We start from the raw sequence: 25,091 nt of genomic DNA, 5'->3' as shown, positions 1-25,091 counted from the left end.
TCTACCTCCTCCCCCGAGTCTCATTTCCTGCCTCTCTTCTCTGAATGTGGCTGGATTTAAATGGAGGACTTCACTGGACAGATGGCCCTGAGCTCTTGAGCTTTTGTCACCATGAATATGATGACCATTTTTTTTCTCTTGCTCATTTTAATAACAAGTTATGATATAACTCTGGGAAGATAAAAAAATTATAAACATGTAGATTGTCTTTCGTGCCTTAGATTATGAAATCAATTCATGCTAATGGGTGTACTCTTTGAGATCTATGATTGTAGTGTAATTTTTAATTAATTAATTTTTGTCGTGTACATGCTCAGTGATGAGGCAAAAAGCTATGCATCTCCCCCTTGTGGTTCCTGTTAGCATCTGCCTTTCACATGTCCATTTTTTTTTTTTTTTTTTTTTTTTTTTTGAGATGGAGTTTCGCTCTTGTTGCCCAGGCTGGAGTGCAATGGCGCGATCTCGGCTCACCGCAACCTCCGCCTCCTGGGTTCAGGCAATTCTCCTGCCTCAGCCTCCTGAGTAGCTGGGATTACAGGCACGTGCCACCATGCCCAGCTAATTTTTTGTATTTTTAGTAGAGATGGGGTTTCACCATGTTGACCAGGATGGTCTCGATCTCTTGACCTCGTGATCCACCCGCCTCGGCCTCCCAAAGTGCTGGGATTACAGGCTTGAGCCACCGCGCCTGGCCAACCAGGTTAATTTTTAAAATTTTTTGTAAAGACAGAGTCTCACTATGTTGCCCAAGCCGGTCTTGAACTCCTGGCTTCAAGCTATCCTCCTGCCTTGGCCTCCCAAAGTACTGGGATGACAGATGTGAACCACCACATTCAGCCTAAAATAATTTTAAACCACAACTCTGGCAGCACTCTCCTGCTCAAACCTTCTGTGGCTCTCTACCACATGCGGAATACAATCCAAACTCCTTGGCATGGTCTACCTGAAATTTCTATGCCAAACAAAAGAAAACTCTGCTTTTTGAAATCCTATACATGCTTTAAGGCCCAAATTCCTCTTTCCTAATCCTCCAAATGGGTGAAGTCTCACCATTTTGTGTTCTTCTACCCCAATCTGCCAGTAATTATTGGTACTCATGCTCATTTTCTCTCTCAGACTAAACTGTGAGTATCTGGGGAACAGGAAAAGATTAAAAGTCAGTATTAGGCTTTAAAAACAGAAAGCATTTAAAAACAGATGAAGAGAGAGAGTTGAGCCAGGGGCTATGGCTCACGCCTGTAATCCCAGCACTTTGAGAGGCCGAGGCAGGTGGATCACTTGAGACCAGGAGATTGAGACCAGCCTGGCCAACGTGGTGAAACCACGTCTCTACTAAAAATACCAAAAGTTAGCTGGCCGTGGTTGTGTGCTCCTGTAGTCCCAGCTACTTGGGAGGCTGAGGCATGAGAATCATTTGAACCCAGGAAGCGGAGGTTGCAATGAGCCAAGATTGCGCCACTGCACTCCCGCCTGGGTGATAAGATTGCGACTCTGCCTTAAAAAAGAAAAATAAAATGAACAGACTAGCCCTGTCCAATAGGAATATGAAAGGTACATGTGTAATTTTTAATTTTCTAGTAGCCACATTAAAAAAGAACCAGGTGAAATTAATTTAATAATACATTTATTTAACCCAGTATGTCAAAAATTATTTCAACATAACCATATACATTTATTAAGATTTTTACATATTTTAATACTAAATCTTCCAAATCTAGTGTGCAGAATGTACGTACAGCACAATCTCAGTTCAAAGTTGCCGTATTTAAAGTGCTTTATAGCCATAAGTGGCTAGTACCACTGTATTAGACAGAAACTGAGCCAAGGACGGCAACAGAGTCCTAGCCCTGGCTGACTACAAAGTAGCTTTCTTACCATAAACAAGACCTTTAACCACTCACTTCTGTGGTTTCCTCATATGAAAAGAGGAGATATGTTTTTCTTACCAATCACATAGGGTCGTAATAGCATACAATTACAAACTGAAATGAGGACACTTTTGAAAGGTTGAAAGTGTCATACAAATGGGAGGCATTATAATTATTTCAATAATAAACTCTGATGGCTCTAGATCATGCAGTGTTTCTTAGCACATATGATTTTTAATAACAGTTGCAGATACTTACTAAAAGTTGAAATACTAAAGGTTACAATTTCAATGCTTCCGTGGAAAAATAATTCCCATAGTAGCAAACCCAATTAAACTGCTGTGCTTTGAAATGGTTATTAATCTCTTCTTTAAGGAATCTGGATCCCAGAGTCTCCCCTGCTTCCTAATCTTTCTTCACTGACATGACAGCAATAAAGCAAGGCTGAGGGAAGATGCTGATATTCCCACTGGAGTAGGGGAGTGTGATGAAGACACATAGTTCTGATGCAGAGACAAACCTCGGAGATTCGTATTCAAGTTAATTAGATTGTTACGAATAATAAGATGCTTTCAATACATAGAGAAAGAAAGAGGCGGGGCGCCAGTCGAAAGGATTTTGAGATCCACAGGATTGGGAAATGATGCAGGGAAATCTCACCTGGTCATTTTTCTATTTACATAGTGTTTGTCCGCCACTAAGGTGCATCTGTGACACCTGAGAGAGACAGAAATACGTTCCTCGTTGCTATGTCCCCCAGAGGACTCTGGAACGGCTAATTATTACTAATACTTTAAGTGTTCGTTTTAGATTTTCTGCAGCTCTCTAAGTGTCTCTTCCCAAACTGTTCAGTTACTGTTTATTCACCTGCTGAGATCTGGTCTCTTATTCACTTTCATTGCCTTAAGAAATGGTACAGAAAGGTATTTATTAACATTTCAGATTTGTATATAGGGTAGCGAGAAATAATTCCCTCTCTTGTGTTGTGATTTGCCTTTCTTGTCAGCTGAAGCTCAGGAAGGCGTCTGTGAAAACTTCGCTCAGCCCAAGATCCGCTTTCCCTTCCCCCCACATCTGTCAGTGCATAAGGTTTCTTCCCATTTCTTCAACGGTTTCTGGAGCCTCACCCTTTGCCGACCCAGGGTGCCAAGGAGACTGTGCCCTGCCCTGACAACAGTTGCTAAGGGGCGGAGACTTCGGATCGGTTCCCGAGACCGAAGACCCGGGAGTCGAGTACTTGGGCGCATGCGGTAACCGTATCTCAGCTCTCGCGAGGTTTCGTCTTCCCGGAAGCGTTGGAAGACGTTCCCTGTTGACTGCGTCGCGATGTGTGGAGACTGTGTGGAGAAGGAATATCCCAACCGGGTGAGCGACTGGGCGCTCCTTTGGCCGGCGGCCGGCCCCCGAGGTGTCTCATACCCGAGGCTGGCCTTCCCAGAGAGGCCGTACGTGGGGCGGACCCGCCCGCACTGCCGGTCCCGGTGACCCGGTAGCGGTATTTAGGTACACCGGGGATGGCCTGTGGCGTTCGGCACCTCTGGTCTCCGCCCTGGCGGCTGACCTCAGCTGTTGTGCCGGTTCACTTCAGCTCCAGGGAGCAACAGAGGAACCCCACCGCCACCACAATCCCGGTCGACAGCCGAGGGACTCCCCCACCCCCACTTCCGGTCTCATCCTCAAGCTCGATTTGAAGTTCAGTTTTCTTACCGAATTCTATCGCTGGAGGGGACCTCAGAGGTCATCTGTTCTAACACTTTTGCAGATGAAGAAACCGATGTCCAGAGAAGGGAGATCACTTGCCCAAGTTCACGTTGTAGTTGCATGGATGAGAGCCAGGACTAGAATTCAGATTTCTTGGCTCTTACTGCCTTTTAAATCTCAGTTACTTTCAGGCTCAGGAGGTTGCAAAGCTTGTCTATTCTCATTCATTCAAGGTTATCTTTGTTGAACATTTATATATGTGTAGCTAGATTACTTTAGGCCAGTAAGGGAGTCTTTGTTTCTCCTCCCCTTTTTTTTGGAGACAGGTTCTCACTTGTTGCCCAGGCTGGTCTCAAATTCCTGGGATCAAGCGATCCTCCTGCCTTGGCCTCCCAAAGTGTTGGAATTACTGGCGTGAGCCACCGCGCCCGGCCGGATCCTTTATTTCAAATTAGAAATAAAAAGGCAGCTTTGCTGCTGCCTGAGAGCTCACAGTTTTGGGGAGTATGTGACTAACAAAAAATGGGTAGTTCGGTTCAGAAATGCTATTCAAGTTTAGGGAAAGGGGAGGGCAATAGGAGATAGTGTTGTTCTCCCCTGCGAAAAGGTGGACATCCTCTAAGACTTGAAGGACAGTTGTAATTAGGGTAGAAAACAAGGTAAGGAGGAAGTGGAGGATGGGGGAAAATTACAGGAATGGAATTGGTGCATTGGATGGGAGGGAGGAAATCTCTATAGTTGCTTATGCCTTAGTATCTTATGGGTAATACTTAGGCTTTTGAGAAGCATATGTAACAGTATATTTTCTCATATGATACAACCACTTTGGAAAAACGGGTGAGCCTTATACAGAAATGACCCAGTGATTCCCATTCTAGAAAAATCAATGTGTATATGCTTCTGAACACTTTGAGTGTTCAGCCGGGCGCTGTGGCTCACGCCTGTAATCCCAGCTCTTAGGGAGGCAGAGGCAGGAGGATAGCTTGAGCCCAGGAGTTCGAGACCTGCCTGGGCAATATAGCGAGACCCAGTTCTCCACAAAAAGGAAAAAACAAAAAGACAAAAAAAAAAAAAGTGTTCATAACATCATTATTTTTGTGGTAGTAGATTGGAAAAATAACTGTGATATATTCATAGAATGGAGCACATGAATGAATGAGTAATGGAAGTGAATGAAGTAGTATAGTAGTCCTCTACCAGGAGTGATTTTTGCCTTCTAGGAGACATTTGGCAATATCCGGAGACATTTTTTGGTTGTCAAATGGGAAAGCACTACTGACTTCTAATGGATGGTGCAGGCGATGCCACTAAACATCCTGAAAGACACGCGACAGCCACCACAACAAGTATCACTCCCAATGACAATAGTGCGAAGGTTGAGAAACCCTGAATTATAACAATGAAACTACAATTACACAGCAACCTGAAAAGTTTTACAAATAGTGTTGATGAAAGAACACATAAAATATAATTCAAAAAGAGGCAAACTAAAATATATTATTTAAGGATGTACCTGGGTGGTAAAACTATATAGAAAACACACAATTACTGTTAAGTAGAGATAGTGGTTACTGCTAAGGGATTAGGGTGTGATCAAGAAGGGTCACATGAGAAAAAGTCTTCTGGGGTACAAGCAGTGTTTTATTTCTTGATTTGGGTGATGGTTCTGTAGATGTTCACTTTATAATTATTATGCTCTACATTTATGTTTCATGTACTTTACTGTGTTCCATTTCATTGTTTTAAGTTTAAAAAGATTTTTACAAAGCCAGTAATAAACATAGGATATTACAAGACCATGAGGGAGAAGTTTGCAGTAGAGAATATTAAAGAGTTTAGGTTGGATACTTAAGAGTGGAGTTATTGTAAAACTTAAAAGTCATATTGAGAAGCTTAGAGTTTACCTTTTATGCATTGGACAACCATCAGAATTTTAATAGAGAAATGATCCTGAAATCTGTTATTTAGGAAAATGAATCTTATGGCTGATGGTAGGATGGAGGGTGTGTTAGGAGATAACTCCACAGAACATTTGAGGAGCTATGGCAACAGTGTAGGCATGAGATAATGAAGACCTTATTTCAAAGAAAGAATTAGGCTGAGCACAGTGCTCACACCTGGAATCCCAGCACTTTGGGAGGCTAAGGCAGGTGGATGGCGTGAGCCCAGGAGTTTGAGACCAGGCTAGGAAACATGGTAAAACGCTGTCTCAACAAAAAATACAAATAGTCCGGGCGCGGTGGCTCACACCTGGAATCCCAGCACTTTGGGAGGCCGAGGTGGGTGGATCATCTCAGGTCAGGAGTTCGAGACCAACTTGGCCGACATGGTGAAACCTCATCTGTACTAAAAATACAAAAATTAGCTGGGTGTGGGGGCACACTCCTGTAATCCCAGCTACTTGCAAGGCTGAGGCAGGAGAATCGTCTGAACTCAGGAGGCAGAGGTTGCAGTGAACTGAGATCATGTCACTGCACTCTAGCCTGGGCAACAAGAGCGAAACTTTGTCTCAAAAAAAAAAAAAAAACACAAAAAACAAATTAGCCAGGCATGGTGGCATGCATCTACAGTCCCAGCTACTCTGAGGCTAAGGTGGATCACTCGAGCCCAGGAGGAAGAGGTTGCAGTGTGCCATGATTGTGCCACTGTACTCCCTCCTGGACAACAGAGCGAGACCCTGTCTCAAAAAAGGAAAAAAAAATAATAATAATAAGATTCAATCAGTTTAATGTAGAAGAGAATAAGGGGAGAGCTATATGTGATCACATGATCTCAGTTTTCAATCTAGGCAACTGGGAAATCGGAAGTATCATTACAGAAATTTGAGGCATATGGGAAGAAAAAGCAAAAATTCGGGACAAATGGTCAGATTGTTATTAATTTGCTTCACCTGTGATTGAGAATATCTGAAGGGTCAAGTGAAGATATAAGATTGCAGTTTGGGTACAATTACATAGATAAATGAGTCAGTTAAATACAAATGTCAAAATAGGATTTGTTCTCTGAGGAAAAAAATGTATGGAATCAAGGACTGAGCTCCAAAGACTAAATAATCTTCAGAAATGAAAATAAGTATAAAGAAGAATAGAAGAATAAATGGACTGAGGTGATTGGAAAACCAGGAGAGTACCTTTCAAAGGTGCTTTTCTCTGATTTTATTCTGTTCTAAAATAATTAAAAGACTGTCATAAAGAAGAATTAAACTTTTCTTTGGAATTTTAGAAGGCAGATTTAGAAATAATTAGGGGATGGATGTTATGAGTCTTAGACTTTGAATCAGAATAAAGAAATTTTTGACATTTCAAAATGGAATGAGTAACTCTTAGAGGAATTAAGCTGTCTTTCAATATTCAGTAGAGACTTAACTGACCATTTGGAATGTCAAGGACCCTTCCAACTCAGGGGTTCTTTGAAGTCATGACCTATTTTTAAATGCGGTAAGAGCAGAAGCCACTGCATTTGCTAAGCTTTGCAGAAGCTTAGCAAAGAAGGACAGTAAGAAGATGGTGGGCTGGGCCTGGTGGCTCACACCTATAATCCTCACACTTTGGGAAACCAAGGCACAAGGATGGCTTGAGCCTAGGAATTTGAGACCAGCCTGGGCAACATAGTGAGATCCTAAAAATGAAAATTAAAAAACATTAGCCCAGCATGGTGGTGTGTTCCTGTAGTTCCACCTACTTGGGAAGAGGATAAGGTGGGAGGATTTCCTCAACCCAGGAGTTTGAGGCTCCAGTAAGCTAAGATCACACCACTGCACTCCAGCCTAGACGACAGAGCAAAACCCTTTCTACTTACAAAAACAAATTCATTTGTTGGGAAGCTCTAAGTATAGGATGAGTAAGTATTAGTTAATTATTTATCTTTGATTACATAAAGTTGTTTGGAATTTGTGATTTATTTTTACAGACTAGAAATATATAGTACTGAATTCCTAATGGGGCTCTGGCATACTTGCTTATAATGTTAACACTGAGAATTTGAACTCAGACATGAGTCAAGCTGGAAATGAACCACACTAACTTTCTGAACCCACATTTTTTTACTCAACTGTGAACCACATTTTTTTTTCCTTCAGAAAAGCATTAGCAAACCTGTCAGAGCTAGAATTCTGCATTTTCTAAAATTACTGAACAGGCACAAAATTGTAATAAGATATTTTTCAGCCGGGCGCGGTGGCTCAAGCCTGTAATCCCAGCACTTTGGGAGGCTGAGGCGGGTGGATCACGAGGTCAAGAGATCGAGACCATCCTGGTGAACAAGGTGAAACCCCGTCTCTACTAAAGATACAAAAAATTAGCTGGGCATGGTGGCACATGCCTGTAATCCCAGCTACTCAGGAGGCTGAGGCAGGAGAATTGCCTGAACCCAGGAGGCGGAGGTTGCGGTGAGCCGAGATTGCGCCATTGCACTCCAGCCTGGGCAACAAGAGCGAAACTCCGTCTCAAAAAAAAAAAAAAAAAAAAAAAAGATATTTTTCATATCAAACTGGAAATGAAACATGTATTTCATATATTTTAACTTCAGCTTTAAATTTTGTTAGTAATGCAACAGCAGTACAGAAATACATTATTAGGTTAACAGTGGGAAAAAAATCAGTGTTAGTGATATGTTTAAATTTACAATTACATGCTTTATATTTGTCATTTAAAGATAAGCTACCAAGCTTCATATACTCAAGTTGTTCCTTAGTAGATAACATTAAACCAGATTTAATTAAATGCTGAGTAATATATAATTAGTAAAACAGTTGTATGTAAGAATGCCTTAAAATGATACTCTGCATCTTAAAACTTATAAGTGCCTGTATTTAAAAAGCATACTCTTCAGTCACCTAACCTTCCACTTAAGACAATGGAAAAACAGGCCGTGTGCAGTGGCTCACATCTGTAATCCCAGCACTTTGGGATGCTGCAGCAAGCAGATCAGGAGTTGAGACCAGCCTGGCCAACATGGTGAAACCCTGTCTCTACCAAACAGTACAAAAATTAGCCTGATGTGGTTTTGTGTGCCTGTAGTCCCAGCTACTTGGGAGGCTGAGGTGGGATAATCACTTGAACCCAGATGTGGAGGTTGTAGCAGTCCAGCCTGGGCAACACAGTGAGACCATGTCTCAAAAAAAAAAAAAAAAAAAGAAAAGCAAAAAAAAAAAAAAAAGGCAATGGAAAAACGAGCAAACTAAACCCAGAGCAAGTAGAAGGAAGGAAATAATAAGGGTCAGAGTAGAAAATAGAGAATGCAGTAGAGAAAATCAACAAAACCAAAAATTAGTTCTTTAATAAAAACTGTATTTACTGTTTTTAAACATTTCCTGGCAAAATATATACATTCGCTATTAACTTGTACCATCTGAAATAATTTGCTGGAAAAAAAATGTTGCAGTCTTTATCAGAATAATTACAGCTTTCTCAAATTTATAAGATTTTATAACACTTTTTTTTTTTTTTTTTTTTTTTTAGAGCCTCACTCTGTTGCCCAGGCTGGAGTGCAGTGGCGCGATCTCAGCTCACTGCAACCTCCGTTGCCCAGGTTCAAGCGATTCTCCTGCCTCAGCCAACCAAGTAGCTGGGACTATAGGTGCACGCCACTGCGCCTAGCTAATTTTGTATTTTTGGTAGAGACAGGGTTTCATCATGGTGGCCAGGCTAGTCTCAAACTCCTGACCTCATAATCCACCCGCCTTGACCTCCCAAAATGCTAGGCTTACAGGTGTGAGCCACCGTGCCTGGCCTATAACATACTCTTATGCTAATTATCCTCATAGTTTTCAGCCATTTCTTCTTGCACACTTGTATACCTTTACAAATCCTTAACCAGGATTTAGCTGAATCACATTTTCTAAGGGTACTTAACATGTTAACTTTTTTCCCTTCCTTCTTGAACCTGTTAGGATCTACTGTTACTATTGTGAAATTGATTTGAATTGCATTCTTTTTCTACCTGTTATGGGAGCCTCAGAACCTTTGCTGAGTAATGTGTGCTTTAGTTTACTTTTCCAAATTTGGATGTTAATAGTCTTAACTCATTTAATAAAAGAGCTGTGCTTCACTGATGAAGGTTACTCTTGCTACTTTCAAATGACCAGGACTCTTCTAGAAAGTCCCATCCATTTCTTATATGTTATACTTGGATTTTACCATTTGAAGCATTTACTTACCAGACAACAGATGGATAGATACTTCTCTTCATTCAGTGTTTTCTTAGAGTCACATTCTATCTACTTAAAAGAGACAGAATTACTCAGATTACAGAGGTTAGGCCATATTGTGCAAGGAACCTGTGTCTGTGGCTGTAGTCCAGTTCAGAGTTCTATTTATTTGAAATTGGCATTTCGATCTTTTTAAAAACGATTTTGCTTTCCTTAATTTTTTAGAGGCCTTGGCAGTCAGCTTTCATAGATTCAAGGCAGTCCCCAATTCAAACTCCAGTAGACTTTTTTTTAAAAGAGTATAAGCTGATGTTAAAATTTACATGAAACCCAACTAGGAATGGCCAGATTATAGGACATAAACTACCTGATTTAAAGATTTACTATGAAACTATGGTAATCAGGAGAGTTTGATAGTAGTGGGTGGGTAGATAATGTATATCAAGGGAACAGAATAGTCAAAGCAGACCCACATATGTATAGTCATTGACTTTTTTCTACAAAGGCACCGTTCTTATTCAGTGGGGGAAAAGACAGTCTTCAACAAATCTTGCCAGAAAAATTGGATACCCATATAGAAGTAAAGAAACCTTGATCGTTACCTCATACATAAAATTGTTTCAAAATGGATTATAAAGCTAAACCCACAAACTAAAACTATAAAACTTCTAGAAAAAAAAAAAACAAACATAAGAAACTCTTTACAACCCTGGGGCAGACAGAGATGTCTTAGGAGAAAAAAAGTATAAAAGAAAAAATGGTAAATTGGACTTTATAAAAATCTAAACTATTTGCTCATCAGAAGACACTATTAAAAAAGGCAAATCAATTACAGGGAGAAATATATTTGGAAGAAAACTTGTATCCAAGATATATAAAGAACTATTATAACTCAAACAACCTAACTTTTTGAAAATGGACAAAAGACTTGAGTAGGCACTTCATAAAAGAAGATACGTGAATAAACACCATGAAAAGATGTTCAACATCATTAGTCATCAAGGAAACAACAATTAAAACTACAATGGGCCGGGCGCGGTGGCTCAAGCCTGTAATCCCAGCACTTTGGGAGGCCGAGGCGGGTGGATCACAAGGTCAAGAGATCGAGACCATCTTGGTCAACATGGTGAAACCCCGTCTCTACTAAAAATACAACAAAAATAGCTGGGCATGGTGGTGCGTGCCTGTAATCCCAGCTACTCAGGAGGCTGAGGCAGGAGAATTGCCTGAACCCAGGAGGCGGAGGTTGCAGTGAGCCGAGATCGCGCCATTGCACTCCAGCCTGGGTAACAAGAGCGAAACGCCGTCTCAAAAAAAAAAAAAAAAAAAAAAAACTACAATGAAGGCCGGGCGCGGTGGCTCAAGCCTGTAATCCCAGCACTTTGGGAGGCTGAGGCGGGTGGATCACGAGGTCAAGAGATCAAGACCATCCTGGTCAACATGGTGAAACCCCGTCTCTACTAAAAATACAAAAAATTAGCTGGGCATGGTGGTGCGTGCCTGTAATCCCAGCTACTCAGGAGGTTGAGGCAGGAGAATTGCCTGAACCCAGGAGGCGGAGGTTGCGGTGAGCCGAGATCGTGCCATTGCACTCCAGCCTGGGTAACAAGAGCGAAACTCTGTCTAAAAAAAAAAAAAAAAAAAAAAAAAAAAAAAAACTACGATAAGATAGCACTTTACATCACTGGAATGGCTAAAATAAAAAGATGCCTAGTATTGCTGGCAGGAATGTATATTGGAAAACCATTTGGCAGTTTCTTATTTTGTAATATGTAATATGTTACATATTATTTTGAAACATAAGTAATATGGTAAAAAAGTTAAATATTTTTACCATATTACTCAGTAATTCCACGTCTAGATATTAACCAAGGGAAAGGAAGACATGTGCATCTAAGACTTGGGCAGGAATCTTCACAGCTGCTTTAGTTATAATAGCCCCACATGGGAACATCCCAAGTGTCTATCAACAGATGAATCCTGCCGGGAATACTATCTGGCAATAAAAAGCAACAAAGTACCAATACCTACAATAACAGAGATGATTAACATAGGCATTTTATTGAGCAAGAGAAGTTGAATATAAGAGTATACTGATTCTGTTAATATAAAATTCTAAAGCCGGGCGTGGTGGCTCAAGCCTGTAATCCCAGCACTTTGGGAGGCCGAGGCGGGTGGAGCACGAGGTCAAGAGATCGAGACCATCCAGGTCAACATGGTGAAACCCCGTCTCTACTAAAAATACAAAAAATTAGCTGAGCATGGTGGCACATGCCTGTAATCCCAGCTACTCAGGAGGCTGAGGCAGGAGAATTGCCTGAACCCAGGAGGCGGTGGTTGCAGTGAGCCGAGATCGCGCCATTGCACTCCAGCCTGGGTAACAAGAGCGAAATTCCGTCTCAAAAAAAAAAAAAAAAAAAAAAAAAAAATATATATATATATATATATATATATATATATATATATAAAATTCTAGAACGTGCAAGACTGTAGAGACGGAAATTAGGTGAGTGGATGTATGAGGTGAGATGGAGGTTAGAGATAGACTGAAAAGTATAAAGGAACTTTTTGAGTGGATAGATTTTTTTTTTTTTTTTTAAGACAGAATCTCACTCTTTTGCCCAGACTGGAGTGCAGTGGAGCTATTGGCTCACTCAACCTCTGCCTCCTGGGTTCAAGCAATTCTGCCTCAGCTTCCCGAGTAGTTGGGATTACAGGCACGCACCACCATGCCCAGCTAATTTTTTTGTGTTTTTAGTAGAGACGGGGTTTCACTGTGTTGGCCAGGATGGTCTTGAACTCCTGACCTTGTGATCTGCCCACCTCGGCCTCCCAAAGTGCTGGAATTACAAGCATGAGCCACCATACCCGGCCTAGAAATGTGTTATACCTTGACTGGGGTAGTGGTTACATGGGTATATATTAAAAGTCATTCACTTCTATGTACCCTTGAAGTGTGTGAATTTTATTGTATATAAATTGTACCTCAGTAGATTTTATTTAAAAAAAAAAAAAAAAAGTAAAGCATTTGTTCTTGATAGCTGAAAATGGATGCTTGAATCCCAGGGCCCTTTTCCCTTTTAGTGGTTAAGACAGTGTGCCTATGATTTAATAACTGAACTATGTAGTAATGTCTTGATTTCTCCCACCAGAGTTAGTCTCTTCCTCAGTACATGGAACTAAGAAGCCACTCAGAAGGGAGAGATTAATTCTGGTGCTTGGAATCCGGAAAGACTTCCTAGTAGCATTATTTATGGTGGATCTTAATTTCGCTGATGCTTCTTAAAACTCCTTAGAGGTAGGAACATATTTGGCTCATCTTTGAATCCTCCATTGTGCCTTTATAATACCAGATACATAGATGCACTAGAGAGACGTTGATTTGAGTGATTTTTAGTCACATTATTTAAAATTACTCTTTATATTTTTTTGCTCAGAAATGATTATTTATAAAGTGATTTTTAATTTTTTAAAAATTTATTTATTATACTTTAAGTTTTGGGGTATATGTGTAGGTGATGCAGGTTTGTTACATAGGTATACACGTGCCATGGTGGTGGTTGGTTGTATCCATCGCCCCATCATCTGCGTTAGGTGTTTCTCCTAATGCTATGCCTTCACAACCCCCCCACCCGCGGCTGTTTGTCCCCTAGTCCGTTAGCAAAGACTTCCCTTGGACCAGGAACAGTGGCTCATGACTATAATCCCAATACTTGTGAGGCTGAGGTGGGAAGATTGTTTGAGCCCAAGAGTTTGAGACCAGCCTGGGCAATACAGCAAGACCCAATCTCAGTTACAAAAAAAAATAAAAAAGCTTCTCTGCCTCAATCACATGTATCCTTAAGGACTGACACCTATAGAGCTGAGAGATTACTTTTGTTCATTTATTTTGTGTTATCAAGGATCAAAACTATTTGAACAAACAACTAAGCATCACAGTATATAAGATCATCTTTATAATTGACTCAGTTTCTATTTTGATTGAATTCTGGTTTTGATATGCTTTGTTTAATATTGTTGGCTATTAAATTTTCCATTTTCATGTTTTGTATTAAGATTTCCTTAAGTTGTTTCTAAATATTTATTTGCAGTTTGTCCTCTTTTTTCAACATAGAGGAAGTCCTCAGAGACTTAAGGATCTAACAGTGTACTTTAGTTGTGTTTTTTGTTTGTTTGTTTTTTTTAACATGAGTAACACTTCTTTAGGAAAGCTAGTAATTTCAAAAATTATTTGGTATATAACCTTCTAGAAGTAAATGCTGGCCATGTTTTAGTTTTGTTTTGCCTTTAGAGATTTTAAGTCTATTAATCATTTCACTAAAGATTTTGAAATGTAAAGAAATTAAATTCCTGTTTCTAATACTATAGGGTAACACCTGCCTGGAAAATGGATCTTTCTTGCTGAACTTTACAGGCTGTGCGGTGTGCAATAAGCGGGATTTTATGCTGATCACAAACAAATCCTTGAAAGAAGAAGATGGAGAAGAAATAGTTACCTATGACCGTAAGCAGACTTTTTTTTTTGTAACCTGAGTGTATTAGCAGGTATCAGCTTTTGGAAGTTGATATGTTACACAAAATATTCTGAAGCCTATTTCAATATTGTATTGCACACAGTTACTAGTTAGGTTTTTAAGAGGAAAATGTTGTTAACACCTCATTTATCTGGTATCATCAAATAGTATATGTAAATGACTTTTGCAGATAACTAAAGCTTGTGATTGAGGCACTGAATTTTTTTGTTCATCAAATTGTTTTTCAGGGGCATATTTTTAAAACCTTTACACTGCCTTAACAAGATATACTTTTTTTTTTTTCTTATTATGACCTTAGGGTCATCCATGTGAGTTTTCACTTTCTGCTACAGTATAATGCTGTGATATCCTTCAACAGCTATTAAAGTGTATAGGGCTGTTTGTCCCTATATTAAGTGACTTCAGGAATGCAGTGGTTTTTCTAGTCCTGTTTCTGCTAAGAATGTCTAGTTTTTTTGGTCTCCAATCTCACTGTCTGTTATTCCTTACTTTTGCTGCTAAATCATAAGCTGCCTTCATATCTTGCTCCTCATCCTCAAAACTGGGAAACCAAATAAACTATGTATAAAAAAATCAACTCTGGCTAGGCATGGTGGCTCATGCCTGTAATCCCAGCACTTTGGGAGGCCGAGGCAGGTAGATCACAAAGTCAGGAGATCGAGACCATTCTGGCCAACATGGTGAAATGAAACCCCATCTTTTAAAAATAAAATAAAGTAAAAATTCAATTTTGAGGTTAGCACTAAGGATTTCTGTAAGTTAAGTATATGTATACTTCAGTGCCCAGATATTGTGAAAGCATTTAGCTATTCACATTCCCTTTTTTGCGTGTTTCCTGGTTCTTAGGTATGTTCTGAATACATGAGAAATAAATGTGCAGGTAATGCTATTTTGACAGAGGAGTTTGAAAGGCACCAAGCTTTTAGAATGGAGTCAGATGATAAAAAAAGTTCTAAGCTAACAAACAAACAATAAAATGTTTTAAGCTAGAAGAATCTTTTTCTTTCTTTTTAGCATTTGTTTTCTTTAGACTGTATTTCATTCTAAGCAATAGGACATAGTGGGTTAAGAGCAAGGGCTCTGGAGCTAGGCTGTTTAGGTTTGAATTTTGGTTCCCCTACCTCCTGTCTCAGTAGTCTTCCTAGTTACTTCTAAACTGCAGTATGCCTTTGTTTTCTTATCTCTAAAAAGGTGGTAATGATAGTATCTACCTCATTGGATTTTTTGGAAGATTAAATATTTAAAATAGTAAGCACTCAATAAATCATTTTTACTAGATTCTTTTTTTACCATTAAATTCACTTTAATGTCCAGCTTTGGTTTTTATTTATGATTGGTTCTAACAGTGCAGTTTCGATTATTCATGAGAATAAAAGCTTTTACATAGTTAAATAGGTCCAGCTCGGCTAGGCGAGGTGGCTCATGCCTATAATCCTAGCACTTTGGGAGGCCCAGGAGGGAGGATTGGTTGAGTCCATGGGTTCAAGACCAGCCTGGTCAACATAGTGAGACCTCACCTCCACAAAAATTCAGATAAATTAGCTGAGTGTGGTGATGCATGTGTTGAGCCCCCCCCTGGCTCAAGTTATCCTCCCAGCTACTCAGGAGGCTACGATGGGAGGAATAACTTGAGACTGGGAGGTTGAGGCTGCAGCAAGCCATGATCATACCACTGCACTCCAGCCTGGACAGTGGTAAGAGCCTGCCTCAAAAAACAACAACAACAACAACAAAAAAACAGATCTGACTAGTTTAAAAACACACTTAAATATCTTAAAGAGCTTTCAGTGGCAAGAAATGCATATTGTCTCTGAGTTCAGACTCTTAATTATGTAGTGTTGCTATGTGGCAGATTCTGAATTTTTTAAAAATCAAGGTAGATATTATAATGGGTTTCCACCTATGTTAAATATAACAGACTTAAGATTCTCTTTAAATAATATGCTGAGAATAGAAATTTTAATAGAAGTTTTAAGAAACTCTCTAAGACTTAATTACATAATAAGTCTCTCTTTGTTTTAGCAGATCTGTGTAAGAATTGTCATCATGTAATAGCCAGACATGAGTATACATTCAGTATCATGGACGAATTTCAGGTAAATATAAGTATGGATAGGATATGGGGGGGTTAAGGGAATAATAAAAGAGCTCTTGAAAATCTAAATATAGTTTTCATAAATGAAGTGCAAAGTGCTAACATATGTTAAAAGAGACCATGCCTCTCTCTCTCTCTCTTTTTTTTTTTTTTTTTTTTTTTTTGAGATACTGTCTTGCCGTGTTGCCCAGTGTGGTCCTGAATCCTGGGCTCAAGCAGTCCTCCCACCTCGGCCTCCAAAGTGTTGGAATTACAGGCATGAGCCACTGCTCCCAGCCCCATGCCTTTCCTATATCTGTGCAAGTTGAGAGACAGACTTTAGATGTGGGTGGATTTGTGCAAACCTCCCTTCACAAGAGTCACAAATCAAAATGTATACTTTACAAATGATATCTCAGTTCTGTCATTTTTGTTTATAAAGAATAGTAGCACATTCTGGCTTCTTAGGAGGTTGCCATTGTGCTTCTTTTTTCTGCCTAGTTATGTGATTGCACAATTGTGGGCTTTAAGTAGCGGGCTGTCCACTGCCACCATACTTGTCCGCATGTAAATTGTGATAGGAGGTTATCTTTGTTTTCCCAAGTTGGCATGTAAAGTTGAACAACTCTGCAGTCACATGTGTGGTAAGACATTATAATATTATTAGTTAAGTAAAATTACAAGCTGGTTTTTATCAAGATTGGAGGAGAAACACCGAACCTCTGTGAAGCTAGAGATTAAGAGATTTATCCTTATGATCTTAATTAATCATAAAGATAAATCTCTTAATCTGAAAATTAATCTGATGGTAGAATATGGAATATGAGTTGGGGGGAGTAGATGTTGGGGAAGAGTAGACTAGAAGTAGAGAGTCTAGTCTTTTTCACTACCATTTCATAGTTTCTAGCATTGTGACTATAAGCAGTCTTTCAAAGCTGGGCATAGTTGGTGTGTTCCTGTAGTTTGGGCTACTCAGGTGGCTGAGGCAGGAGAATCTCTTGAGGCCAGGTGTTTGAGTACAGTCTGGGCAACATAGTGAGACCCTGTCTCTACTAAAAAATAAAAATAAATGATACCTTCTGGTGACCTCACTAGTCTTCCTGTGGCCTACCTTTAGCTACACCGCAATATTGAAGCTCCTCATTTTAAGGTTCTCACTGGACTGGCCCAGCTTCCCTTCTATTTCCCACTACTCTTTCATATGTATGCCATACTTAGCATTGTCCCAGCTTTAGACTCCTGCTCCTCTCCTCTAAGAGAGGAAGGTTTTTATTTACTCCTCTCTCATGCTAGCCTACTGCATTTCCTCAGGAATCTCGTGTTATTGTCTCTCCTTCTAGTGTACTTTGATTCATCCTGTAATCATCTCTTCTTCCTCTTCCTTCTTTACTTGAGTAGGTTTTATTTGTTTGTTTCAACAAGGTCTGACTCTGCCACCCAGGATGAAGTGCAGTGACATGATCACAGCTCACTGCAGCCTTGACCTCCCAGGCTCAAGCAATCCTGCCTCAGCTTCTCAAGTTGCTGAGACCACAGGCACGAGCCACCATGCGTGGCTAATTTTCAAAAAATTTTCTGTAGAAACGAGGTCTCACTTTGTTGCCCAGGCTGGTCTTGAACCGCTGGTCTCAAGTAATCCTCCTGCCTCAGCCTCCCAAAATGCTGGGATTATAGGTGGGAGCCATTGCCTGGCCACTTGAATAGGTCTTTACCTGATTTTCCTTATTTCCCTGTGCTCCTCTTCACTACCTACAAATTGATTTTCATTTACACTGTACTAAAACTATTCTCCCATCGGTTTCCTATAATCTAACCAAATCCTGTGATTTTACCTTAGTTCCTTTCTCTCTTACGTGGCTTCTGCATCTGGTTTTATTAATCATTATCGTCTTTTTGAAGCATTTCTGCCCTTGAGGTCCATCCATAGTGCTTGACTCTTTTCCTTTTTCAATCATTTTAACTGCTTCTTTGTGTTTTCTATCACTTTCTTTCCTGTTTCCCTTAAGTGATACTCCTGAGCTTTTGGTCTGTGGTCTGGAACCTTCTTTATGCTCTTTCATGTAGTGAACACACATGTACTCAGTCTCAGTTGAGACCTGTTAAATTCCTTTCACATTGCCTTCATGCCTACACCCTTCATGCCCTCTTTTCTTTGTTTTGCCCTCTTTTTTTTCTGGCTCTGCCCCCACACCTCATGTCAAGGGCCATACCCATGGAAACCTGAATTGCTGCAGCATTCCCTCTATTGCAGTTCTGCACACTGCCATCAAGGTAATCTTCTTCAGCATGTCATCCTCCACTCCCCTGCCTACAAACCAAATGCAGCTTCCTTTCCCTTTTACGACGTTAAGTGATGCACCTGCTCTTCTCCGTATTACTGTCCATACTCATGACTTTTCCTTGATTTGAATTATCCCTCTCTCTACTTTCAAGCCAACTAAATATTACATCTTTCTAGCTGAACTCAAATTCCATCTGCTCTTTGCTCTTGAAGCTCATGCAGCTTCTCCCTTTTCTGAACTTTTCTTGTACCTATGTCAGGCCCTAACTCTAGTGAATAGCCACTTGGGAACTTCTGCCTCAGCCTGATGGCCTCAAGAACTCTCCTTTCTCATCTGCCATTACTTACTGTCCTTGTCCCTACCCGACCCCAGCCCTCTATCCTATACTAGCAGTAGTTCAAGTTCAGGGTGGGATTCCCAGCCACCATTGTTTTATATTAAACATTTTATAGGAAATGTAAATATAGTCCAAAGTAGGCAGAATTGTGTCCTAACATACAGAACCCAGCTTCAAGTTGCTTTATTTATGCTCTACCATCCCCACATCTCCCCATAGGATTATTTCGAAGCAAGTTCCAAACGTATCACTACCTCTGTAAATATTTCATTAGCCTTTCTGAAAGATAAGGATTCTGTTTTTAAAACAGCCATAATACCATTATTGAACAAAGTAGGATTTTCTGATGGCAAGACTAGGGGGAAAGTGGAGACGAAGTGACATAATTTACATGGAAAATACATCATAAATTATTATAGGTATCCTTTATTTAAAAAAAAAAAAATTCCCCTGGTGAAAGCTACCCTCAACCCCCAACCGAAATGTACTGTGTGTTTACTTCAAGAAACAAGATGGAAACTATGAGACTCCTTTCTATTACTCTGTGAACCAGGGAAGGAGAGGACTTGGAGTCAGAATTAACAGGGAATAATGGAGGAAAAGAGTAAAGGGGGCCCTCAGAATTAAAAAAAAAAAAAAAAAAAATATGGTCTTACTCAGATTCCAAAGTGATTCCACCACTCTGTTCTTCCCTCCAAATCTCTTCCCCTAGGCTCTGCACAGTTGGAGGCTTTGAGAGTCCCTATGAATGACTGGGGGAATTATTTTCTCTACTTGGCTGGTTTTGATAAAAGGTGTCCTCATCTCATCATATTCCTGGCAGCACAGGGAGACGTGTTCCTGGCATCCCAAGTTAGAATTCTAGACATATTTTCCCACAGAAGCACTTCTATATATGGCTAGATTCTATGGTACTTGAACAATATAAATTTTAAAGACTTGTGGATTTTTCTGAGAACCTAACTGCCCTGTATAACATTACTTCTTTGGGAAATTGCTTTTGAATTCCAGATAATTGACTTGCAATGAAATTTGGGTTCCAGACTGCCTATAAAGATTACAGGTGTAATCAGTCTCACTGATTTAATAATCTTGCCAGATTATCTATTAGGTTTTTTTTTTCCCCTACCAAGTTAGGTTGGAAATTTTGTAAAGTCAGATTTTGTTCTTTCATGTCTGCTAGTGCATTGCAGAGCATGTAGGCACTCAGGATAAATTTGTCAATGGCTAGATTGGTTGAAAACTGAAGTATTTGTTTAGCCTCACACATTTTCTCTTCTTGACTCTATTACTTTTTTCCTTCTTTTCCTGTAAAAGATTGCCATTTCAATAGTAATGTCTGGTGGGTTAAAGCATTTTACTGCTTTCATCCACGAGACATTAAAGCCGTAGAAGTATTTGACAGCAGTAAAAGGCCTTGAAGAGGATGTATTTTTATTTTATTTTTAATTCAAAAAGCAATCTTTCTGCTGCCATAACTAAGCTCCCCTCCTGAACTCACCAGTAGAACATGGAAAAGGCAGTTGCCTGCTTCTGTTTCTTTGTATCATAGTCATTGTTTACCTCTGTGACCTTCTCCAGTGACTGTCTTAAACCCAAAAAACACAAACTGCCTTGACTGATCAGTTTCCAGACAGCTAGCAATCGCAGCATCAGATGTGGAAATTCTAGTAGACTTAACATAGATGTTTGTTTTCATACAGCAGATAAAGGCTTTTAAACAAAAGGTTTCAAAGAAATATGTCTCTGTAGTTTATGTTAAATATTCTAGAAAGGGACAGCTGTAAGAATAGGACTTTGGGCTGGGTGCAGTGGCTCACACCTGTAATCCTGGCACTTTGGAAGGCCAAGGTAGGAAGATAACTTGAACCTAGGAGTTTGAGGCCACCCTGGGCAACATAGTGAGATCCCCTCTCTACAAAAAAAATTTAAAAATTAGCCAGGTGTGATGCCACGTGCATATAATCTCAGTTACTTGTGGGGACTAAGGTGGGTTGATCAGTTGACCCTAGGAGGTCAAGGCTGCAGTGAACCATCATTGTACCACTGCACTCCAGTCTGGGCAACACAGCAAGACCCTGCCTCAAAAAAAAAAAAAAAATAGAACTGTGGCCTAAGGGTTTTGCCTAAAATAAAATCACCTCTGTTACCAGTCTGGGCATTCGTTAAGCCTGGGAAGCAAAACTTCTTAAATGGATCAAATTCCTATCTGAAAATGAGGCAGGACATACTAGCGAATTTAACATAATTGTTTATTTTCCTAGAATAGATAAAAATAACTTTTTGGGTTTGGGAATTTTCTCCTTTTAAAAAATTATTTCTGTTGTGTATTCATGTTAAATATCCTAGAAAGGAACAGCTGTAAGAATAGAAATTTGTCCATAGGGACCCATTCTCAAATTGCTCCATTGCTTTAAATAGCAGCCCTAAGCCAAATATATGTGCTAAGTCTGAGAAATAGCCATGTATTTCCAAGGTGACATTTATGTGTCAATGTATATGAACAACAGGCTCTGGAATATACAGAATAAGTCTAAGACATTGCTGATACATATTGAAGAAATTGATCCAGTTTGCAGAAAGAATATTCATGACAATTTGTAGAGAACGTCTTAACCAGAGTAAGTTATGAAGCATCTTTTTCCCTGTTCCTCAAGGTAATTATGCACTTTATCTTGTTCTAGGAGTATACCATGCTGTGTCTGTTATGTGGCAAAGCTGAAGATACTATCAGTATTCTCCCTGATGACCCCCGACAAATGACTCTCTTATTCTAAGAATCCTTCTGCAGATCTGTTATAGCTATGTTGGGTTGGTTTACAATACAGCAAGCCTGATGGTTTGTCTTTTTCATTCCTACTGAAAATTCTTTGCAAATTTTTTTTTTCTGCTTAGACTTATTTATTCTTTGGGGAAAAAAAGTAACATAGGACATGATCGTTATTCTCTAGAGCTGAGCTCTTCTGCTAAAGTTTAAAGTTTGTGGGCCGGGCGCGGTGGCTCAAGCCTGTAATCCCAGCACTTTGGGAGGCCGAGGCGGGTGGATCACGAGGTCGAGAGATCGAGACCATCCTGGTCAACATGGTGAAACCCCGTCTCTACTAAAAATACAAAAAATTAGCTGGGCATGGTGGCGCGTGCCTGTAATCCCAGCTACTTAGGAGGCTGAGGCAGGAGAATTGCCTGAACCCAGGAGGCGGAGGTTGCGGTGAGCCGAGACCGCGCCATTGCACTCCAGCCTGGGTAACAAGAGCGAAACTCCGTCTCAAAAAAAAAAAAAAAAAGTTTAAAGTTTGTATCAGTGTAGCTAGAGTGAAGCATCTTTGTTAGCAGTTATGTGGTCAGAAAACAACTAGAATGGGAACACACCTGGTTCCCAGATTTTGGTTTCCAATAGAAGGAACCAGGGCTCCTTGGAAATTAATTCTAGAACTCAGACATGAAATATACAAGATAAGCCTAGAGCTTCTTGTGCCACTGAAAACTGAAGTACTGAAATTAAAAAAAAAAAAAGGCCGAGCATAGTGACTCACACCTGTAATTCCAGCACTTTGGGAGGCCAAGGCAGGTGGATCATGAGGTCATGAAATCAAGACCATCCTGTCCAACATGGTATAACCCCATCTCTACTAAAAATACAAAAATTAGCTGGATGTGCTGGTGCATGTCTGTAATCCCAGCTACTCAGGAGACTGAGGTAGGGGAATTGCTTGGACCAGGGAGTCAGAGGTTGCAGTGAGCCAAGATCATGCCACTGCACTCCAGTCTGGTGACAGAGTGGGACTCCATCTCAAAAAAAGAAAAAAATTACAGTGTTTGGGAGTATATCAAACAGATAGAGGCTCGAACTGAAGGATCTCTGAATGGCCAAAGCTGGAGCAATTTGAGTAACAAAATAAAGTAGTATTGGATTATAACCCAAACTATATAATAAGTATTTACAAGTCCAAACTAATATAAATGATTGAATGAGAACAAATGTCTTGTGCAGAATAATTTCAGATAATTTTTGTAGATACTTCCCACTTACTGTGGGCTCTGCATAGTGACTTCCTTGCAAAGAGTATAATATGGAAAGGGAGGAAAAGAGTAACTTTACAGTGGAGAAATCTGACAGACACTAGCTCAGCCAGATAATTGAGGTTAACATCATCCACAATAAGCCCTACTGATAGCATGTATCCTTGATAGCATCACATCACACAGAATGTGATAAGAATGGCAATTTAGCTCTGGTCTTCCTCCCAAAAACCGAGAACTCAAGTCAGATCAGAGAAAAACATCACACTAATTCCAGTTGAGGCATATTCTGTAAAATACCTAACCAGTACTCCTCAAAACTATTAAGGCCATCAAAAACAAGGAAAATCTGAGACATGGTCACAGCCAAGAGGAGCCTGAGAAGATATGACTGCTAAATGTAATGTGGTATCCTACACAGGGTTATGTACCAGAAAAAAAAAAAAAAAAAGGTCGTTTGGTAGAAACTAGGGAAATCTGAATACAGTGTGGACTTTAGTTAATAGGAATGAGAAATGGTTTCATTTGCTCTGAAGGGATCTTAGAGTATCTTACTTTGCATGGTTGTGTGAGCACTGGCTTGGAGGTTATACACTCTGGCCTTTTGGCCTCTCTGCCATTTACTAGCAGTATAGTCAGTAAGCAAAGCATTACTCTGGACTTTATTGTCCTGTTTCTATCAAATTGGACTAATAAAAATTGATGTTACATATTCATCACAGTGTTGTTAGAAGATTTAAATGAATTAGTGAATGTAAAATACTTTAGAAAATATACAAAGTACTAGATACAATGAGGTGGCTTCAGTTAGTGCTTATTCTGAGACCTAAATTTAAAAGATCAGCCATTAGAAACAAAAATGTTTCTTCTTCATATCTAGGAGATCTGGAAATTCTGAACTAAGTCTTTACTTATAAGAAAAAAGAGCTGGGCGCGGTGGCTCAAGCCTGTAATCCCAGCACTTTGGGAGGCTGAGGCGGGTGGATCATGAGGTCAAGAGATCGAGACCATCCTGGTCAACATGGTGAAACCCCGTCTCTACTAAAAATACAAAAAATTAGCTGGGCGTGGTGGCACGTGCCTGTAATCCCAGCTCCTCAGGAGGCTGAGGCAGGAGAATTGCCTGAACCCAGGAGGCGGAGGTTGCGGTGAGCCGAGATCGCGCCATTGATTGCACTCCAGCCTGGGTAACAAGAGCGAAACTCCGTCTCAAAAAAAAAAAAAAAAAAAAAAAAAAAAGAAAAAAGAAATGAGCAAAGTATTCATTGTAGATATCAGGGAAAACTTGGTTGAATAACAGTAATAATAATAACTGAGGTTTATTAAGTACTTACTGTGTGCTAAGACCTTTTTAAGCACTTACTCAGTCCTCATTAACAACTTCATGAGGTAGGTGCTATTGATAGTTTAGCCACAACCAGATATGGCTTGTTATTTTTAAGTTATCATGAAGAGGTTTATGTTCACTGTTCTTTATTTCAGTGTATCACTTACAGCCCAAAAAACTCAGGCACAGAGAAGTTAAATGACTTGCTTAAGGTCACACAGCTAGTGCAGTGACCCCCTCTCAGTAATAGTGTTTGGCAAATATGAAGTATAAGGATCTGGCAAGGTCAGGAAGAGGTTGAGAATATCAGTGACTGCTCTCTGAGGCATCTGGGCATGTCAGATGAAGATTTATTATTCAGAAAAGTTAAGTCAGCTGTTGTAGGGATCAGTTGTTTTATTCCTGGAAAATGTTTTTCATTTTGCTGCAAATCTATATCTGACCCGCTGAGGAAATCATTTGGTGAAATGAATCCAGAAAGCAGAGAAAATGCTTCATTACTTTAAATAGCAGCATTAAGCCCATTATAGCCTCTAAATTGCCTCTTCCTTGAGTTTGCTATGCTTCCAACTTAGTCATTTGAAGCTCAAGAGTATAATTTTATATGACCTGCCAATGTCCTCATCTATGGCAGAATGTATAATTATTTGGTTTGGACCATATGTTACAAAAATTTAAAACGTTAAGATCCTTTATATATTTCATTATTGGTAAACCAATGTTGTGCTGTGTTTTGTGATATTTTATCATTTTCTAGGTTCTTCTGTGGATCTAATAGAATAAAGACTTCTTGAACCCA

At 39.8% G+C, this 25,091-nt stretch overlaps 1 protein-coding gene across 1 annotated transcript; it reads left to right on the top strand.

Annotated features, from left to right (window-relative positions):
- Positions 1 to 3,113: 3,113 nt before the first annotated feature.
- Positions 3,114 to 25,091, top strand: CHURC1 (churchill domain containing 1). Its single transcript, XM_074393125.1, is given in 4 exon segments — positions 3,114 to 3,233; positions 14,086 to 14,221; positions 16,278 to 16,348; positions 21,630 to 25,091. Coding segments are annotated over 4 exon segments (420 nt in total). The 3' UTR covers positions 21,723 to 25,091.

Source organism: Saimiri boliviensis, chromosome 2, assembly GCF_048565385.1.
Source record: "Saimiri boliviensis isolate mSaiBol1 chromosome 2, mSaiBol1.pri, whole genome shotgun sequence".
NCBI classification, from domain to species: domain Eukaryota; kingdom Metazoa; phylum Chordata; class Mammalia; order Primates; family Cebidae; genus Saimiri; species Saimiri boliviensis.
This window is presented reverse-complemented; position numbering and strand designations above follow the sequence as displayed.